We start from the raw sequence: 21011 nt of genomic DNA, 5'->3' as shown, positions 1-21011 counted from the left end.
CTGCACCCCTCAGACATGCACATGCTACTGTACAAGCTGAGCTAGACAAACTGATAGCTCATACTGTTCGGGACACCGCTCAGCTGAGCGTGGGAAACGAGAGCGAGTCCATGCATAATGATGCCAAAGCAATTCCAATCAGGCAAAAGGAGTTGCTGGCTGGAGGTTCGCTACCCCTGACCTAACGTTTCCTTGAACTCACCACCAAACGTCACCAGCCTTTCTCGGTTAAAAGGTTAATGTCCAAAATGGTAAAGGAACACATGACAGACCCTTGATTTTGAGGTTGTAAAAATTCTAAGGTGTGTGATTAGATTTTTAATACGAGATTTTTATTAATTTTTTTGCATTAAAAAATAACACTCAAAGCAGCTTAAGAACAAGAATTCTAAGCTGAAAAGAAAACCAGCCAAGCATCCTGAGGTGGAGGAAGGACACAAAGGTTTGAGTAGGGAAGGCCTTTCCTTTGACATACTTATGCAGAAACATAGTAGTATTTTCCTCCACCAATCAGCCAATCTGAACATGTAAGTTGGTCCCAAGATTGATAGCTGGGATGTGGGAAAGCCTGGTAAACCCCAATTTAAATGGGTAGTTGTTAAGGTCAACAGATATCTGAGAATGAAAGACCTGTGTCTTAGGCACAGGAAATCAATGGATTGTACTGCACATCTGCATGCCAAAGCAAAAATCAAAGATACTGCACCTTGGGACACCCACAAGCCCACTACTATGCACTGTTCAAATATCTGTAGCATTCAGAATTTTCAACTTGCAGCATTCCCAGTCCCTTTAAAAGTCTGCTATTGTGCCTGCATCTTTTATAATACAGGCAACAAAAAGATCTTTATGGATGGCACAGAATGGCCACTTCATGCTCAACCAACCATTTCATGCCCATGTCGTTCACAGAAATGAAGGTTTCCTCCAAGGCACACTCATACTGAGGCAAAAAATAAAGGTTGTTTCCTATGGTCCTGGCTTGACGTTCAGCAACAACTCTGCTTTATGGCTGAGAACCTCAGATCCTTGGCATGAAGTACCAAACCAGTCACATCAATACCAATTCTTGATGGACGCTCTTTACTTAAATACATGAAATCGTATTTGCAAATGCATTTCCCCACTGCTGGTTTCCTCAAATGCCATCCCATGTGATGTGTTCACCTGCAGTCCCACTTGGGGCAAACGTACCTTTCACAAGCAACCGAGCAGCACAGCAGAACATGTTTGCAAACCCATCTGCTTAAAAGGAGCAAGCACAATGTGCGGGTGTGAGTGACAGGGTGGGGTGGGGTGTGCAGCTTTTGCAAATCCATTTCAGATAAACAGGAGCTGCATGAGAGCCTGTTCACAAGCTCTTGTTCAAAACTTGCTAATTTCATTTGGAGTTGAACTGATGGATCATATCCAAATGTGAGAAGATGTGAATGTTAGTCATTGTCTGAACTGGGCTGGCAAGGGATGCTGCAGCAAGAAAACATTAACGTTGCCTGAATGATTTAACTAGGCAAATGGATGCCATGAGAATAACGACTTTTGAGCTAATATCCACGCAGCTCTGCCACAGTAAAACAAACAACAGGGCATTGCTGTGATAACAGCTACAGGATTCTCCGTCCCATAGCCTTATCACCAACTATTCTTGAATGGCCTGGAATGACCAACCACCACCCTCTCCCTGCAAACAACAAGCTTTCCTGTTGCCTAACCTCCCGAGAGGGAGAAAGCCTAGGGAAAGTGATGAGAGAGCAGGGGACTCAGGCAGCCTCTGGCACGGGCAATCTCCTTCCAGTCTGTTAGGCTGATCCCTCCTTGAGCAGGAAACTGTCGCTTTGGAAAGTACAGACTGTGACATACTTGAGAAGGTTTGTACTGGCAGCAGAAGTGCACATTCTGCTTCACAGAAGTGGGGGTGGGGGATCCCAACCTCACGCTTGGCTGTCTACTGCAAGCAGCAGAAGAGGAGCCGGTTTGATGGACAGGCCTGGTGCCAGCACACAGATCCTTGGGCAGCTGCTAGGGCCCCAAGCAAGACCAACCACTGGCATCTGTCCTGTACACGTCCCCCCCTTAAAAAAAGAAAAGCACTGGGCGCCTGGAAGCTGTTATTACAATTTCCCACAATGCCCTGAAGTGATGCTATGCTGGGGGCATTGTGGGAAATTAAAAAAAGCCGCTTCCAGCTGCTTAAACACTCATCTAGAGCACTGCTAGCACCTACCATGGGAGCCAGCCAAATTAGGAGAGGGCACTTTGCCAAGGACCCTTCAAAACTGGCCTTCTTGGTTAATGCCATTCATGCAGGACTTCCAACAGCAAACTCCTTTCTAGAATGCAAATGGATCCACAGGGATGGAGGGCAGGCAAGACCCAAAAATGATCAGAGCCAAACCGAAAAGCTCTGAACATTTAAACCTGGTGCCTGCAGGAAGCTGATTTCACAGTAAGTTCCCAAAACCACCATTCCAGCTCGTCTAGCCCTCCCCAATAAATACGTTGAGGTAAGCCTCCTTGCCAGGTGCATCCCTCTTAAGGGTTGTGCAGCCACAGCTGCCAAATCTGTTCCAACAGCAAGAGGCCCACTCCCTTTGCGGGAAACAATGCTGTGGCATAAACCAGGAAACCAACCCACATGAAGACATATTCAACTCTGTTTCTACTGTAAACAAGGAGTGTGAATAATTTGCTCGCACTCTGTATATCCAAGGATGTACAATGAGAAGGAGGCAAAACACTACAGGGATACAATAGCAATTTAACCATCAGTAGGGAATGGCAATGATTTTAAGCTACGCTTTCAAGGATTTCACTAACATTGGCAGGGGAGGGGCTGTGTTGGTCCATGGGGTTGGGGGGGGGGAATCTAACCAGGACACTATTTATTAGGACCAACTAAAAATGATAAAGAATTATGCCAGCTTTTGTCATTCACATTACCCTTCCTCACACTCAGTGCTGGTAGGGGACCAGCCTGTGACATTTTATAATCTTAAAATAACCTCTCTCTACGCCTAATCAAAACTCTCTGGGTCCTTTGGAAAGCGGAAAGCAGAAGAAAAAATATGTGGCAGCTCTTAATGGTAGACAATGCTGTAGGTACAGAATCAAAAGAAGCTAAATTGGGTAGTAATAGCTAGTGGTTGGAGGGCATTCCTTTAGACGAAACCCAAGCCCTTGCAAAGTCCTTTCAGCATGACACAGCCAGGAGCTAGAAAACATGCCAAGCCCTGAGTCACAACACACATGCCGCCCAGGCCCTCAGGCCAAAATATACAACACTCCATTGTTCTTCGCAGATTAGCTACCAGCTCACTAAACCCATTATGAGAAGCTATTGGCTTGGTTCAGACATAACAATCTTGGTCCAATATTGCCCAAACATGCCCCATAGACCCCTCTCCTTCCCTCAGGCTATTGTGGGTTGTTAAGCCAAAGTTTCCTGTGCCATCTGAACAAGGAAGCTCATTTAAACACTGCCTCCATTTGAAGCGGGATGCTCAAGGAGAAGAGGGGAGGGGCAGGAAAAACACGCGACTCATTCTGTCCAATAAACTATGGCTTATCGAACTCGTATTGTTAACAGCTAAAACCAGGCCAGCTAAAACCCAGCTGCCCAGAGTGGGCTGGATATAAATATAAGTATAAATATAAATTTATGTTACTGACAACCACTCCTTATGCAATAATTTGCTGCCAGGAAAGCCTGAAAGAAGGGAACTACCAGAAGGGCATTAACCAGCTTACACACACCCCCCCAAATGCCCTGCAATGTGGAAGAGAGAAGTAGGGCTTACAGATTTTGTGTTTGCCTTTGATGGGAAACTTCAAAATCATCTCCTGGGCATTAGAACAGATGAAAACAAAGGGAGAAGCTGACTCCTGGCTCATCTGTGGATACTAGAAAAGAACAAAACACACAAAATGGGTTAGCAACACGGCAATGAATTATGAGAGAGAGAAAGAGAGAGAATTGAATGTCTAAAAGTTACACAGATCAGCAAAAATATGCTTGAAGCAGCATAGAGCAATTTAGAATTTAATTGCAGGGAACAGCTCGTTGGCCCTAAGAGCTCTTGAGGTTTATTCAGAGAATAGCCCAGGTGTAAGCGGACCTGCACTGCATACAGACAAATTCAAGCAGCTAGTTCTTAAGACAGGAACTATGTGCCTGGAAATAGAGCTTTTAAAAGATCTTACGTAACAGGACTGCTGCTATAAGGTGACATGACCCCCTCAGGGAGATTCCATGCCCCTAACCTAAATTTTCCTTAGGTTTGTTAGCTTTCATTCAATAGTAAAAGCAAAGAAAAAACATAAGTCTTAGTAGCAGCAGTCTCCAGCCATTTTATGTAAAGATAAAAAAAGCCTGCAGGTGGAATTCCATCTAATTGCTCAGTAGGAATCCTATCAGTGTTCTAGTCAGTGACACAGAATCACAGAATCATAGAATGAGCACAAAAGGAATTAGAATGGTCACTGACGGCTAGGCATTTATTTTAAAATTTTATAAAGTCAGACGCTGTGAATTTTAACACAGTTAAATAACCACCTTAGGCTACCTGGCTATTATGCATTTCCAGCTTCACTCTCACATGCCCTTAGGACTCTCTCATCACAAAATGTTTGCCTACAATTCTGTGACACGAAGGCATAGCTCTGTTTGATCGGGCAGTTTGATGTGGCAGAAGCCAGCCCTTCAGAATGCCCTATTTATGGCCGTGATCCTAGTCACATTTTCCTAGGAGCCTTATTGAGCTGAAAGGGACTTAACTTCAGAGTATTTACTTTCGTATTTATTTATTTATTTAATTTACATCCTACCTGTCAGGGAACTGCCATCGGAGCCAGAGGGAGAGGGAGGGCTCCAGAGGGATTCCGGAGAGCGTCCCGGGAGGGAGAGAAGCAGCCCATCTTCTGGGGAAGGAATTCAGCGTAGCACCAGTGGAGAAGGGGGGCAGATGGGGGAATCGGTGAGGTGGCTCCATGACTCCTCGCTGGAGACCAGCGGGGAGAGCACGGGTCCTCCGCTGCCCACACCCTCCCTGCGCAGAAGGCTTCCACGCAGGGAGAGTAGGCGGAGACTAGGCGTCAAAGAGCTTCTTTGCTGGAAGAAGTTCAAGAAACGCCCACTGACGGATTCTGCCAGCGATTGGGACAGCCACGGGTGAGTGGCTGTCCGGACAGAAAGGGTTCACCCAGGTAGCCTAGCCAGGTGTGGCGTCGATTTACGCACGAGCAACCCCTAGAACCATTACACTACCCTTCAAGGAGTCTGGGGTGGCCAACACATCAATAATGTAAGAATTACCAGAAAAATAATAATCTAAAAACAGTTATCCTAGGGTTGCCAGGAACAGTGTCTTTCAGCCATCAGTACATGCAACTGCGCTGTAAAATGCAGCCATGTGAAATATTAGCAGATCAAACATCCCCTGCAAGCTACTTTCAGATCTCCAAGGGGGACGCGGAATGGCACGCTCAGTACAGAAAGTAACGCTTTCAGAAATCTGACTTTCACTTCTCACAAGGGGAGACCAGAAAGGGATGGACTCTTAGACAGACCTCACAACTGGCCTTTCCTACAGTATGATGAGCAGAGTCGGCCTGAGGACTAAACAGCAAAGGACACTGATGTGCGAGCTAGATCAAAGCAAACCTGCTAAATAAAGATGAACGCAGAGAATCACCGGGGACCGAGTGATGAGGACTGAGTGACAAAAAATGCCCAAGAGAAAAAGTGCTGGCTAAAGGCAACAAAGAGGTACAATCTCAGTGGTTGAGCTCTTGCCCAGTACGTGCAGACCACTGAAATGGGGATGGGGATTACAAATCCCATCATCCCTGATCACTGGCTATGCTGGTTGAAGCCAGTGGGTTCCAAGTTTCCCATCCTTGAATTAAAGGATGTCCGATGGCCAGCCCAGAAATGTTTTCTAGCATACCAAGACCCCCACCCCCACCCCACAAGTACTTAACAGAAGGGCTGTGAGGATAAGATGGCGCCCGGCACGCTTCTGCTGCGCCAATGTACGTCTGTGCCAATAGAAAAAACTTGAGCTCCCTTAGCTCTCTTAGCATAGTCCTTAGCAGAGTTATTTGCAGCGGCAGAAACTGTTGCCTTGTGTGTGGATAATAAATCAGACTGAATGCAGGCTTTTTGCTCCCTCAGACCCACTGGGGCCAGCAAGTGTGTCTCTGACATCAGAAGACTCCCCCTCTGACTTACTGCGTCTTTGGGCCTTTTGCACTTTACTAACGGGAGACGAAGGCTCACTCTTGGGCTCTCTTTTAACAACCTGTGGAGATGCCCCTCCCTGTTCTTGACCCTGGTGAGAGACCTGGTCCTCTTCAACAGGTTCAGCTTCTAACTCTCCCTCCTCATCAGAGTCAAACAGACACTCTGAGAGAATGTCAGGATTCGCATGGATCCTTGACCAACCACTCTGTTCACAGAACTCAGCACTTCTGCTGACTAGAATCCTGGACTGATCACCTTCTGGATAGGCAAACCTCCACCCTTTAGTCGCAGGCTCGTACTCACAAAAGATCATTTTCCGGGACCTCGGGTCACCTTTCTTGCGTTGAGCCTTTGGCACAAGCACCCAAGCTTCGCAACCAAACACACGGAAGAAATGCACCTTGGGTTTCTTCCGGTGCAGTAGAAAGTAGGGTGTGTCTCCTACAACAGAGCTATAGGACCTGTTCAAAGTGAAGTTGGCTGCTTTCCAAGCTTCGGCTCAAAAGCTCTGAGGCAAACCAGAGTCAAACAGTAGAGCGTCAGCTGCCTCAGCTAGCGTTCTGTTCCTGCGCTCTGCTACGCCATTCTCCTGAGGAGAAGAAGCAACCGTCAACCTGTGATGTATTCCCTTCTGGCGGAAGAAACTCTGCAGAGCAGACCCGGTGAAATCTCCGCCTCGGTCACTCTGAAAACTCTGCACCTTGGTGGAAAACTGTAGTTCCACCTCCGCAACCCAGTCTTTGATCACTTGCGCCGCCTCGCTTTTCCGTTTCAGCGAGAAAACCCAGCCGTTCCTAGAAAAATCATCTGTCAGCATGAGCACAAACCTGGCCTCGCCCAGACTCGGCACTGGCATGGGTCCACAAAGGTCTGTATGCACAAGCTCAAAAGGCCTTGTGGTTACCCTCTCCGATCTGGGATAACTGCACCTTTTTACCTTTGCTCTTTTGCATGCCCTACAATCCAGGAATTTATCACATGCTTTCATCTTACAACCTTCAGTGCATTCGGGCAACTTCTGGATATATTTCCAACAGCTATGCGACATTCTCCTGTCACACAAGTGAGCACACGAGTCATGTGTGGGAACGTTAGCACACATCGCCTGTGCTGTCTCAGCGTCCCCCTTACCCTCCAGAGGTGTCTCCAGAACAAAGAGGTTGTTCTGACATGCAACATTGACCAGTTGTTTCCCACCCCTGGAAATAGAACAGACATCATTTGCAAAGCAAACCTTATAACCCTCCTTTACAAGAGCAGATACAGATAAAAGACAACATTTCATTCCTGGCACAATGTAGACCTCCAGCTCTGCCTGTAAAAAAGGAACAAATACATTGCCAACAGTGGTTAAATGTCTCTGTGAGTCATCAGCAAGTGACTGTTTTCCCAGTTGAAACAGCCCTGCAGTTCCACATTTCACCACTAGGTGGCGCTGGCATCAGGTGGTGGCTGGCTCCTGAGTCAATGACCCAACGCAGCATGCTGCCCTCACTGGAGTTGTCCCTCAGCGTTGCCATAGAAGCAGCTAGGTGATAAGAAGAACCGTCCTTCTCACTTCCTCTGTCACGTCCTCCCTTCGCATTCCCACACTGGCCTCCTCTCCTAGACTGGCTGCCATGGAAACCTGGCTGGCTGCCAAGGGAAGCGACCTTGGAGACATCCTGCCCGGCCTCTCTGGCTCTCCGCGGACAGGATCGACGTAAATGGTCAACAGACCCACAGACAAAACAACGACGAGTGGAAAAAGCCTGAACTGTGCCTTCTGCTGGCTTGGCCCCCCCTCTGCTACTGGCAGGGCACCCAGCACCAGCTTGGCCCTCTCTGAGACGGCATTCCTGCTCATCACACAAGCGACCAGTCACATACTGCAGCGTAAGATCTGCTGGATTCATCGATTCCAAAGTTAGACAAAAATTGTCATAACTTTTGTCCAAAGAGCTGAGCAAAATATAAACTTTCAGTTCCTCAGAAAAGTTGACTTGCAACAGTCTCAGCTTGTTGAAAACAGAGAGCATCTCAGTCACATGCTGTCTGATGCTATCACCAGGACGCAGCTTCATCTCAAACAAGCTTCTGGTGGTGTGGATCTTTGCCCCAGCTGTGGTCCTGTGGTGCACTCTCTCTAGTGCCTGGTAGGCCTCAAAAGCAGTCTCAAGACCCTCCACCAACGGTAGCTGTGAGCCCTCCAAACTGAGCACTATAGCTCCCAGGGCTTTATGGTTACTCCTCTGTGAGGCATGGGCAGCTGCAACATCTGCTGCTGCAGCTCCGGCTGCAGCTTGCTGTGGGGGCCCTCGGACCGCCTCCCACAGACCCTTGGCTACCAGCCAGGCCTTCAGCTTCCTGGACCACTCCTCCCAATTTCTCCATTTAATTCCTCGAAAGGGACGGAGTATGACTCCTGGCCGTCTGCCATCTTCTCCCCCGGGGCTGAGCCTACTCACGTAACAGCAGCTCCTCTTGGCACCCGGTCCTGAAGATGAGATCCTCCCCAGCGAGCTTTACTGCCTCAAACGTTAGGCAGGAGCTCCAACTGGCTTCTCCCACACACACAGGCACGACGTGGCAACAGCTTCCAAAGCTTGGCTAGCTTCCCATAACCTGTGAGGATAAGATGGCGCCCGGCACGCTTCTGCTGCGCCGATGTACGTCTGTGCCGATAGAAAAAACTTGAGCTCCCTTAGCTCTCTTAGCATAGTCCTTAGCAGAGTTATTTGCAGCGGCAGAAACTGTTGCCTTGTGTGTGGATAATAAATCAGACTGAATGCAGGCTTTTTGCTAATCTCCAACAGTCTTTTAATGAGAAGAAAAACATCATAAATCAGCCCGGCGAGAGAGCAGACATCCTTTCGCCTCTCAGCCAAAAACGAAAGGAAACTCACACACAAAGAAAGATTCCCATATGTGAACATAACCACGCCTCAGAATGTGAGACGTCACACAGAACTGTTTAACCCTGTAAGTTCTGATTCTCCTCACAAGGGCTAGGTGGTTTTATTTATTTCTAACATTGCTACACTTCTCTACAGCAAAAAAATTCTCTGGGCAATTTACAAGTAAAAAATTAGAAGTATAAAGTACAGCGTTAAGAATAAATCCAAAAATTCAGGACAAAACCAGGGGCAGAGTGGCACTGGTGCACTAGATCTAACAATATTTATGACTGAGAAGCCAGAGAAAAGAAAAAGCTATTCACCAGGCATCAAAAGCAATAACCCAGAAAAAAGGACGATTGGGGTTTCGGCAGGATCACTGAATGGGTTAACAAGTTATCAACAGCTGTACATACTTTGCACAGCAAATAAGTAGGTATTAAATGAGAACAGCAAAGCTAGGAAGTTTGTGTTATTACCAAGGGCTGCCTTGTACAATCATTATGCTTATCTCAAATGCACTTGAGTGCTGCACAGAGATGTCTAGAGGCCTCAGTCCAGACTGTACATCTTGCATTTCATGGTGTTTGAGTCCCCCCCCCCCCAGATTTTTTCCATAAAGGTAAAGTTAAAGGGACCCCTAACCATTAGGTCCAGTCGTGGCTGACTCTGGGGTTGCGGCGCTCATCTCGCTTTATTGGCTTTATTATACAGCTTCTGGGTCATGTGGCCAGCATGACTAAGCCGCTTCTGGCGAACCAAAGCAGCACACGGAAACGCCGTTTACCTTCCCGCCAGAGCAGTACCTATTTATCTACTGGCACTTTTTTGGCATGCTTTCGAACTGCTAGGTTGGCAGGAGCAGGGACCGAGAAACGGGAGCTCACCCCATCGCGGGGATTCAAACCGCCAACCTTCTGATCAGCAAGTCCTAGGCTCTGTGGTTTAACCCACAGCGTCACCTGCGTCATTTTCTCCATATCTGTGTATTATGTGTATACACCTGTGTCTGATGAGAAGGCTCTAGTCTTATAAAAGCTTCTGCCACAATAAACCTGAACATATATAAAGGAACTGCGCACCTTGATGAGTTTGTATGATTTATGAAAAAAATAAATCTGCTTTTGCATAATTTCTGCTACTTCGGCGAGCCAGAAGTGGGCATGGTAAACGATATAGGACACCAGCGTCTTACTCTCTGAAAATCCAATGGGGAAAGGAGCATAGTTTAGTAGCAGAGCAAATGCTTTGCATACAGAAGATCCTCAGTTCAATTCCCAGAATCATAAAATCACAGAACTATGGTGTTGGAAGGGACCCGAGGGTCATCTAGTCCAACCCCCTGCAATGCAGGAATCTCAGTGAAAGCATCCATGACAGATGGCCATCCAACATCTGCTAAAAAAACCTCCAAGGAAGGGCAGTCCACAAACTCATGAGGAAGACCTGAGACAGCTCCAGTTAAAAAGATCTTAGGTAGCAGGACTAGGGGAAACCTAAGGCTAATACAGTGGTACCTCGGGTTACAGATGCTTCAGGTTACATACGCTTCAGGTTACAGACTCTGCTAACCCAAAAATAGTACCTCGGGTTAAGAACTTTGCTTCAGGATGAGAACAGAAATCGTGCAGCGGCGCCACAGCGGCAGCAGGAGGCCCCATTAGCGAAAGTGGTGCTTCAGGTTAAGAACAGTTTCAGGTTAAGAACAGACCTCCAGAACAAATTAAGTTATTAACCCGAGGTACCACTGTACCCTGTAGAACAGCTGCTAGCCAGAGGAGAAAATACTGGGAAAGATGGGGCAATGGACAACTATACCTCAAGGACTGCCTCTTTCCATATGAACCTACCCAGACCCTGATAACCAGCATCTGAGGCCCTTCTTCGTGTGCCTTGAGAGGTCCAGAGGGTGGTAACACGAGAACGGGCCTTTTCTGCAGGTGGCTTCCCATCTGTGGAATGCTGTCCCCAGGGAAGTTCACCTGGCACCTTCATCATAAACCTTTAGGCGCCAGGCAAAAACGTTCCTTTTTAACCAGGCCTTTAGTTGATCTGATTGACATCCTATGTCCTTTTAAAATGGGGTTGGGGGGGTTATTGGGTTGTTTTATTTTGATTATATATTTTGTGGTTTTATATTTTCATTTTGTTCTGTGAACCGCCCTGAGACCTCCGGGTATAGGGCAGTATATAAATTCAATAAATCAACCTTCCCCCAACTTGGTGCCTTCCAGACGCGGTTGGACTACAACTCCCATCATGCCTGATCATTGTTATTGCTGGAGAAGGCTGCCTCAAGATAGGTAATCTCACAAGTGGCTTCCCTTGAGACGGATCCAGAAGCTGCCTGCATGTTGAGTGGTGCATCTGGATGTGCACACATTACACCTGTCCCAAGGGAAGGGTGCTGTCTGCTGATAAACTACTGGGCCACGTTTACATTCCAATTATTGACAAAGCCCTGAACAACTAAGAACCAGATGACATGAAAGATCACTGTCCCTTATGCAGAACAGTTCAATCACTGAGGTCATTAGGGAAACCCTATTAGAAGCACAATGCCCTATAGACTGTTGTAGGGCTGTGACCAAGAAGTGGGCATTTTCCAAGGCATCTCCAAAGCTATATTAATCAGTACCCTAATCAGTTACTGCTTACACATTTTCAAGTCCACTGCCACAGCCTTAAGGGCTAGAGCTTGTGGGGTTTTTTTATTTAAAAGAGAGAGAGAAAAAATCGAGGTTTTGTTATTCAGGACACCCAATTTGGTGCCCAATATCCAAACCAATGTTTGCGAGATGTGCAACATGCACGCAGCCCTGCTTCAGCCAGAAACCTGACCTTGGTTTACTGCTTGCTAAAAAAAATCAGTAGCCAAAAAGCCATCTTCGAGAAGCATACTACTACTCAATGTATATAATTATGTCAGGGTGAAGTGCTCTCTCCTAATGCCAAAGTGCAATGGAAGGCAGTGGAGGGCAGGCAAATTGCACTCAGAGCTGTGGGGGAAAGCAAAGAGCTCTCCGCATAGCCACTCGAAGCCCTTCTTCTTTACCAGTGCCTTCACTTTGCTAAAGCTTATCTTGGCAACTATCTGGGTCAGAAATGTGTGCTTTTCCCAGTGCTGGCACTCCAGCTGTGCGATGAGCAGCTGTAAGCGTGCATTAAAACTCATGCCTGCAGCCGGGAAACGGGTTTTTGCAGATGGCATCGGATGAAGTGGGCTCCGGTCTGGGAAAGCTTCTGCCATAATAAATCTGTTAATCTCTAAAGGTGTCATGATGACACCTAAGCTGGCTTTGCTTTCAACATGGGGAATGCACATACCTCTCTGATCGCCAAACAGTAAGGAAGCTTAGATACTAGGCCATTCAATTTGCTTCTCTTCGGCTGTCCCTGGCAGGAGGTCTCCCCCATCTTCCCAAAAGCATGGGACAGTTTCTAGCTAGATGGAGCCATTCAATTCTTCCTTTCCTGGAATGCCTGCCATTAAACTGCTGGCATGCACACTTTTGCAAGCAGATACCAGCTGAATTGGTATATTTCAACACTTGGGCATCTCTGCTGTGTGCTGGAAGCGGATGCCACAGTGGAGAGTAACCAGTTGTTGCATAGATCCACCATACCATGTGGCACAACATTCTAACCCAACTCTCCATTTTCTTCCTCTCCAAAAGATGCTAACTTCCTTCATCCAATCCATAATTTCTGTTATGCAATTCACTGCCACAAGATGTGGCAACAGCCTTTACATCAGGGACAGGGAACTTGGGGCCCTTCAGATGTTGCTGGACTAAACTCCCATCAGCTAATGACAACATACCCAATGGTCAAGGACGATGGGAGCTGTAGTCCAGCAAGATTTGGAGGCCACAAATCTTTTGCTCTTGGTGTAGATATCTAAATAGAGATTCAAATTGTTATAGCCTTCCCAAGCAAAAGACTACACTTTGTTTGAGAAGCAGGGCAAAGCCAGCTGGCTTGAGCCAACATCCAATTTCTCCAACACAAAGTGAAGTAATGTTGCAGTGGGTACAACCGGCTGCTTGTGCAGATTCACAGATTCAGTAAAGCAGGGCAGGGCAGGGGAATCTGTAGCCTTCCAGATGTCACTGGACTCCATTGGCATGGCCAAAACTCAGGGAACTGCGGCCCAGCACTACATCTAGAAGGCTTAATACAACAAGACCCTCTTTCTCAGATATAGTTATCATTTTTTTTGTTTTGCCCTGGTTCAAAATCTCAGCTACAGATTCACCACCAGGCTGCCGTCTTAAGGTAAAGGTAAAGGGATCCCTGACCATTAGGTCCAGTCATGGCCAACTCTGGGGTTGCGGCGCTCATCTCGCTTTATTGGCCGAGGGAGCCGGCGTACAAGCTTCCGGGTCTTGTGGCCAGAATGACTAAGCTGCTTCTGGCGAACCAGAGCAGCGCACGGAAACACCGTTTACCTTCCCGCTAAAGCGGTACCTATTTATCTACTTGCACTTTGAGGTGCTTTCAAACTGCTAGGTTGGCAGGAGCAGGGACCGAGCAACGGGAGCTCACCCCGTTGCGGGGATTTGAACCGCCAACCTTCTGATCAGCAAGTCCTAGGCTCTGTGGTTTAACCCACAGCGCCACCCGCGTCCCAGGCTGCTGTCCTACGCACCTGCAAAAACACTGATCTACATCTTACACAGATGTAAGGATGAACAGGATCATGCCAATGACACCCTTCCAAGCACAATAATAAAACATTATATTGTGAATTCTCCAGAGGACTAGAAAAGGTCACATGTGCTAGAGAGGAATGCAGCGTTACTGTGCTTTTTCTTTGGCTGGGTGTTTTGTGTGACACAAAGCATACAAACCATGCACACTATCTTGAGCTCCTTGGAGACCAGGTAGGATACAGGCACAGTGAATTAAAACAAACCAGATCTCCTGACCTAAACTCAGATAAAACAGAAAGGAAGAGACAACCAAGGTGGGATATAAAAACAAACAAATAAGGCAATAGCTCCAATGCATTCATTTAAAGCCGTGGGGTGAGATTTTTAAAAGCCACACAGCCTGTGGTGTGAAAGTCTGCTAGGTCAAGCTGAGACAGGTGAGAAAGGAACTGTGCAAAACCACTGCCGCTAATAGTCATGGATTTGGTAATCAAAATGGCTTTGCTAAGAAGGAGGGGAAACACACACACACACACACACACACACACACACACACACACACACTAACTGCCTCAACTGCTGAGGTTACAAACCACAGCCCTACTGTGCTGCTGAATGCAAGCAACATCTTCCCTGGAGGCTGTTGAGAGCTTCTATCTGCTGCTTGCAGATAACAGAAACATGCTGGCAAGTGGTTTGGCTGCTTTGAAGAGGAGATGGACGCATCTTAGCCAGGCTGCTTCATTTCCCTTTCATCTCGCACTTATGCAAGCTCCTTGTCACTCTTCACACTGCCCACCCTGAGCAGGAAATCAGTTGAAGCATGATCAAGTCGGGAGTTGGAGCAAAGGAGGCACCTTGGGGGAGCAGGGAAGACAGCCCATGCCCCTCTCTCAACAAAAGGCTTGGCAAACAGTTCCAGGTCTGTGCTACATACATATATCCTTGCATAAGTTGGACACAGCTGGAACAACCCGGACTTTTCTCTTTTTTTATAGCCTATCATTGAAAAGGAAATATTTTCCAAGGCAGTTTACAAACACAAGTAATAAATAAAATAATAATAATAATAATAATAATAATAATAATAATAATAATAAATAAAAAAAACACTGAAAAGGTTCACAAAAGGAAAGCAGCAGCAGTGACAACAATTCATAGAATTGTAGAGTTGGAAGGGACCACGAGGGTCACCTAGTTCAACCCCCTGCAATGCAGGCATCTTTTGACCAAGAGGGCTCTCGAACCCATGACCATGAGATTATGAGTCTCATGCTCTACCAAATGAGCCATCACATCAATGGGACTTTTTCAGTGAGTTGATATTTCACATTTAAATGCTGAGCAAGATGCTGCAGCTCTGGAATTTATGCTATCAGGCATCACCCTCAACCATCCATCCCTCTTTTCAATAAAGGGGGAATTAAGACTTGCCCAACAAGTTAGGTGCTTTTTTTGCATCTAGTCTAACTTACTGATTCCACCTCACCCCATTTTTTTGCTTGTTTTGCTTAGACAAGGAGTTCTGTCGAACCTGAAAGCTTGCTCTCTTCCTAATATTTCAGTTGGGCATTATGAAGGTGCTGCCTACTATTACTTTAGGATTTTTGTCCTAACACAGCTATCTAGTTTAAAAATAAAATAAAACCCTAGTGTGTAGAATGTACGTGGATAGCAACGGGTATAATTAATTCTTGTTTCAGTTTTGATCTTCAGCTCTAAATGGCCTCCTCATTGCTTGAAAGCTGTGTGTGATGGGATGGTGAGCTGCTTGTGCGTAAAATCCTAGTCCCTCAGAGTTTGGCTAAGTCCACAAACCTCTGTCTCTGACGGAGCTCCTTAAGCATGGCTCCATCAGTCGCTCGTTGAATCGGACAGTGGGCGTTTACGGAACTTCTTCCAGCATAAAAGCTCCTTAACGGAAACGCGTCTTCTGGACTCTCGGCGTGACAGTTTCCGGCGAGGCGTGGGTGTCCCTACAGGAGGTCTTGAAACCTCCCCACTGTTTTCGCTAGAAGTGTCTCTGAGCCCTCCCTCCGACTCACTTTCCCTTGGAACTCCACTTCTCCCCCTGCTGGTTCCCTCCTCAGCTGAATGGTCTCTCTCACCCTCCGTGAGCCCTTTCACCTCCTGCGTCTCAGATGGCAGTTCCCTGACATCCACCTCCCCTCCAGGGCCCCCTTCACCCCCTTCCCTCCCCTCCTCTGCGGGAGGCGAGGGAGCAAAACCCCTGAAAGAACCTCCCTCATCTTCCGAAGTTTCGAACACTTCCCTCCACCTGTTGCTGTTTCCGGTTTCCAAGTACTCCTCCTCATCGGAGTCTGTTCCTCCTTCCAACTCCGATTCCCTGAATCCTTCCAGTTCCTCCTCATCGTCGGTGGTGCCAAAGTACTCCCTCCGGAACCTCGCTATTGGCTGAGGTTTCCTGGGGAACCTTTGGTGGAACGTTTCGATCAAGATCTCGTCACGGACCTCCTCTGCCGTCACCCAGGTGTTTTCCGACTCCGGTTCCCCTTCCCACGCGACCAAATACTCCACCTGATTACCCTTCCACCTGGAGTCGATGATTTCCGCCACATGGTTGCTGCTTTCCCTTTCTTCTATGGCTGGCGCCCGTGTGGATACCCCTTCACCTTCCCCCCTATATGGTGACAGTAATGACCTGTGGAATACTGGGTGCAGTTTCATGTGGTTCGGTAACCGGAGTCTGAAAGCCACTGGGTTGACTTGTTGGATGACCTCAAATGGTCCCAATCTTTTGGGTCTCAATTTCTTGCAACCCCCCTTGAACGGCAACCCTTGGGTTGATAGCCAGACCTGACTCCCCACCCTAATGGTTTCACCTTCCCTTCTGCTCTTGTCTGCCTGCCTCTTATATTCTTCTTTGGCCCTTTCTAAGTTGAGTTGGAGTTGACGATGGATCGCTTCCATTTCTTCTACAAAATGTTCAGCGGCCGGGACACTCCATCTCTCCCCTCCTTCCCCTGGAAACGCCCTGGGGTGGTACCCATAATTAGCCAAAAAGGGGCTCATCCCGGTGGACACATTCTCTGCATTATTGTAAGCAAATTCCGCTAGCGCCAACTTTTCGACCCAATCGTTCTCTCTGTCATTGACATAACACCTCAGGTATTGTTGGAGGATACCGTTTGCCCTCTCCGCCTGCCCATTGGTCTCAGGGTGCCTGGCAGTCGAAAAGTTGACCTCTACGTGCAACAAGCTCATAAGTTTCCTCCAGAATCTGGACGTGAACTGTTTTCCTCTGTCGGAGACCACCCTCAAGGGGGCGCCATGCAGCCTAAAAATATGTTCTACAAACAATTTCGCTGTCTCTTCCGCCGTGACTGCATGTGAGCAAGCTACAAAGTGACCCATCTTAGTTAACAGGTCTACTACAACTAGTATGGCGGTTTTCCCCTGGGATTTAGGCAGATCAGTCATAAAATCTATCGATACCGCCTCCCACGGTCGTTCTGGTGTGGGTAACGGTTCTAATAACCCCGCTGGTGCCCGCCTTTCTCCTTTGGCTCTCTGGCATTGGTCACACCTTCTCACATACTCCCGTACATCCTCCCTCACCTTGGGCCACCAAAACTCCCTGGTCACCAACCACATGGTCTTGTGTTGCCCAAAATGCCCCGCTTTGGGATTGTCGTGCAGCTGTTTGAGTACTCTCCCCCTCAATTCCCCTTCGGGTATATATAGAGCCCCTTTGTAATACAATGCCCCGTTTCTTTCTTCAAAACCTCCGGGGTCTTCTCCCTCTCTCCTTAAACCTCTGAGCTTATCCTGGGCGTATTCATCATTTACCGTTCCCTCTACCAGTTCTCTTTGCCCCACCCAGGCCGCCCCACACACCCAGTGGTCCTCTGGGATAATATGTCTCTCTTCAGGCGCTCCCTCCCCCTCCAAATATTCAGGTTTGCGAGAGAGAGCGTCCGCTCTGATGTTTTCTGGACCTGGCACATAGCAGATTTCAAAATGGAATTTGGAGAACTCCTGGGCCCATCTCACTTGTCGTTGGTTGAGCACTCGTGCCGTTCTCCAATACTCCAAATTCTTGTGGTCCGTACACACTTGCACCTTATGCTGTGCGCCAATTAGTAAGTGTCTCCATCTCCGGAACGCTTCGTGAATGGCGAGTAGTTCTCAGTCATATACGGTGTAGTTCCTCTCGGATTTGTTCAGCTTACGCGAAAAGAAGGCACACGGTCTCCATTCCGACTTATTGCTCCCTGGCTGAAGCAGCACCGCCCCCACCGCCCGGTCTGAGGCATCAGTTTCCACTCTCATGGGTTTTTGTAAATCCACATGCAGGAGCTGTTCTTCCGAAGCGAATGCCCTTTTCAATTCCTCAAATGCTTGCTCCGCCTCCGCCGTCCAAACGAATTTCTTCTTGCTGCTTAGACAGTCCGTGATGGGAGCCGTTAAGTGGGCAAAGTTCCTGATGAATTTACGGTAAAAGTTCCCAAACCCTAAGAACCTTTGCACATCCTTTTTCGTTTTCGGTGTCTTCCATTCCAGCACCGCCTGGACCTTGCCTGGATCCATGGCTAATCCCTTGTCTGATAAGCGGTACCCCAGGAATTCCACCTCCTTGGTGTGAAACTGACACTTCTCCAATTTCACCCACAGCTGGTTTGCTTGCAGCTGGCTCAGCACTTCCCTGACATCCTTTACATGCTGCTCCTCATTCTCTGAATATATCAGCACGTCATCGAGGAAGGCCACGCAATTCTTGTAGAGCAAAGGTCCCAGGACATGGTTCATGAGCGATTGAAAACAGGCGGAGCCTGATTGTAATCCGAATGGCATAACGAGATATTCAAAAGCCCCCAAAGGGGTGAACATGGTGGTTTTCCATTCATCCCCTTTCTTTATTCGTATCAGGTTGTATGCCCCTCTCAGGTCCAATTTCGTGAATATCTTTCCCTTCCTCACCCTGGTCAAAATGTCATCAATCCTGGGCATGGGGAAAGTCACTGGTTCTGACACGGCATTTAGCCGCCTGTAATCCACTACAAGCCTGGGTTTATCCGTGTTTTTTTTGTCCACAAAAAACACTGGGCTCCCCCCCACCGCTCTGGACTCTCTGATGAAGCCCCTCTTCAGGTTTTTATCAATAAACTCCCTTAACTCTTGCATTTCCCTGTCTGACATGGCGTACAGCTTGCCCACGGGGAGCTGGGCCCCAGGGACCAGGTTAATTTGGCAGTCAAAGTCTCTATGCGGTGGTAGTTTATCTGCTTCCCTTTCGCTGAAGACCTTGCTCAGATCAGCGTATTGTTTGGGCACCTTCCCTTTGTCTGCCACTTCCGTCCCTGCTAGAAAGGCTTTTGCCCCTTCCGGCACCTTTCCCTCTCTGCAATGTTCCAGGCAATGTGCTGACCCAAAGGAGACCACTCTCTGATGCCAGCCCACTAGCGGGTCATGCAACGCTAGCCAGCTCATTCCCAAAATGACGGGAGCCCCTCCCAGGGTGGCCACATTGAACGCTATCCTTTCGGTGTGCCTGGCCACCCTCATAACCATTGGGACGGTCTGTAGACTAACTTCTCCTCCCAACAGCTCCCTCCCATCGATCGTGGTCACTTGCAGGGGGTTGCTTAAAGGGAGTGTCTGTATCTGGTGTTCAGCTGCAAACTCCTTACTCATAAAATTACAGGAGCTGCCTGAGTCCAACAGCGCCTTTGTCTTTAGTGGGTATCCGTTTGCCAGCTCTAGCAACACCTCTATTACTAGGGCTGGTCTTGGAGGTTCCGGAGTGGGCACTTTTACTGCTCCTTGGCCTGGCTGCAGTGCCCCGACGGTGGCAGCCAGGCGTTGGCTTTTACTGGCTCCTGGACTCCCTCCTCCTTCCCCCCAACAGCTCCCGCCATCCCTTGCCATTCCTTTCTTTGCGGGCAGACTCTGGCAAAGTGACCTGGCTGCTGGCAGAGATAACATTTCTTGGCGCTCTTTCCCTCCTTCTTCCTCCCTTCACTGGGATTTGAAACTGCGCGCGCGCGCGCTGTTCCAACTTCCATCGGCTCTCCTGGCGGGAAACTTGGCTCTGGAATCTCTGGAATGCGGAAATCCCTCCAACGCTCTCCTTTCCCCTCCCGCTTCTCCAAGGCTCTTGCCTCCTGGCGCGCTCCAATGGTCAGCGCTGATTTGGTCAGCTGGTCCATAGACTCCGCCCTGGGCGCCCGGGAAAGTTCGTCTTTCACCGCCGAAGAAAGCCCTTCTTCAAAGAGCATTTGAATGGGTTCCGCCGATAGATCCCATCCCAATTTATGTATCAACATTGTAAACTCAGTCCAGTACTCACGAACCGATCGGCTCCCCTGTTTGCAAGCCATCAATTGTCTGCGCACCAGTCCCTGTTCAATCTCGCTGGAAAACATCAAATCCATGGCGCGAAAAAACTTCCTTGTGTCCTTCAGCATTTCACTATTCCCTGCCATCAGGGGTCTAACCCAGTCTCTCGCCCCTCCTTCGAGATGGCCAATCACAAACGCCACTCGCGATGCCTCGTCGGGAAAGTCGTTAAACTGCAGCTCGAGAGCATACTGCATCTCTGTCCTAAAGGCTTGATAGTTCCTGGGGTCCCCCCCAAACTTCTGCACCAATCCTGGCATCTTTCTTGCTAGTGGGGCGCCTTTTGTCTTATCTGCATCCTGCGCCCTCCTTTCCTCTAGCCTCGCCGTTTGCAGCGCTAGCTGGAGCTCCAACACCCTGTACCTTTCTTCCAGGCTTGGACCCTCTCCAGCTCCTCCTGCTCCCCCGGCTCCGGCTGGGTTGCTCATGATGCCTCTTTGCACAAGCTGCTTTCAGGGACTGTCCGACTGCTGTGATGGGATGGTGAGCTGCTTGTGCGTAAAATCCTAGTCCCTCAGAGTTTGGCTAAGTCCACAAACCTCTGTCTCTGACGGAGCTCCTTAAGCATGGCTCCATCAGTCGCTCGTAGAATCGGACAGTGGGCGTTTACGGAACTTCTTCCAGCATAAAAGCTCCTTAACGGAAACGCGTCTTCTGGACTCTCGGCGTGACAGTTTCCGGCGAGGAGTGGGTGTCCCTACAGGAGGTCTTGAAACCTCCCCACTGTTTTCGCTAGAAGTGTCTCTGAGCCCTCCCTCCGACTCACTTTCCCTTGGAACTCCACTTCTCCCCCTGCTGGTCCCCTCCTCAGCTGAATGGTCTCTCTCACCCTCCGTGAGCCCTTTCACCTCCTGCGTCTCAGATGGCAGTTCCCTGACA

At 48.4% G+C, this 21011-nt stretch overlaps 1 protein-coding gene across 2 annotated transcripts in view; it reads right to left on the bottom strand.

The window, feature by feature from the left end:
* Positions 1–21011, bottom strand: part of TRIP4 (thyroid hormone receptor interactor 4) — a 49108-nt gene that overhangs the window by 2892 nt on the left and 25205 nt on the right. Inside the window, exons 12-13 of one of the 2 annotated variants that reach the window (XM_053364629.1) lie at positions 5566–5607; positions 3798–3900 (exon numbers count right to left, since the gene is read on the bottom strand). In XM_053364629.1, the coding sequence (XP_053220604.1) occupies positions 3798–3900; positions 5566–5607 (145 nt within the window). The remainder of the gene's footprint in view (positions 1–3797; positions 3901–5565; positions 5608–21011) is intronic. The other variant, XM_053364630.1, reaches the window with a different exon arrangement.

Source organism: Podarcis raffonei, chromosome 14 (genome assembly GCF_027172205.1).
Source record: "Podarcis raffonei isolate rPodRaf1 chromosome 14, rPodRaf1.pri, whole genome shotgun sequence".
NCBI lineage: Eukaryota > Metazoa > Chordata > Lepidosauria > Squamata > Lacertidae > Podarcis > Podarcis raffonei.
Note: the sequence above shows the minus strand (reverse complement) of the source record. Positions and strands in the feature narration are given on the sequence as shown.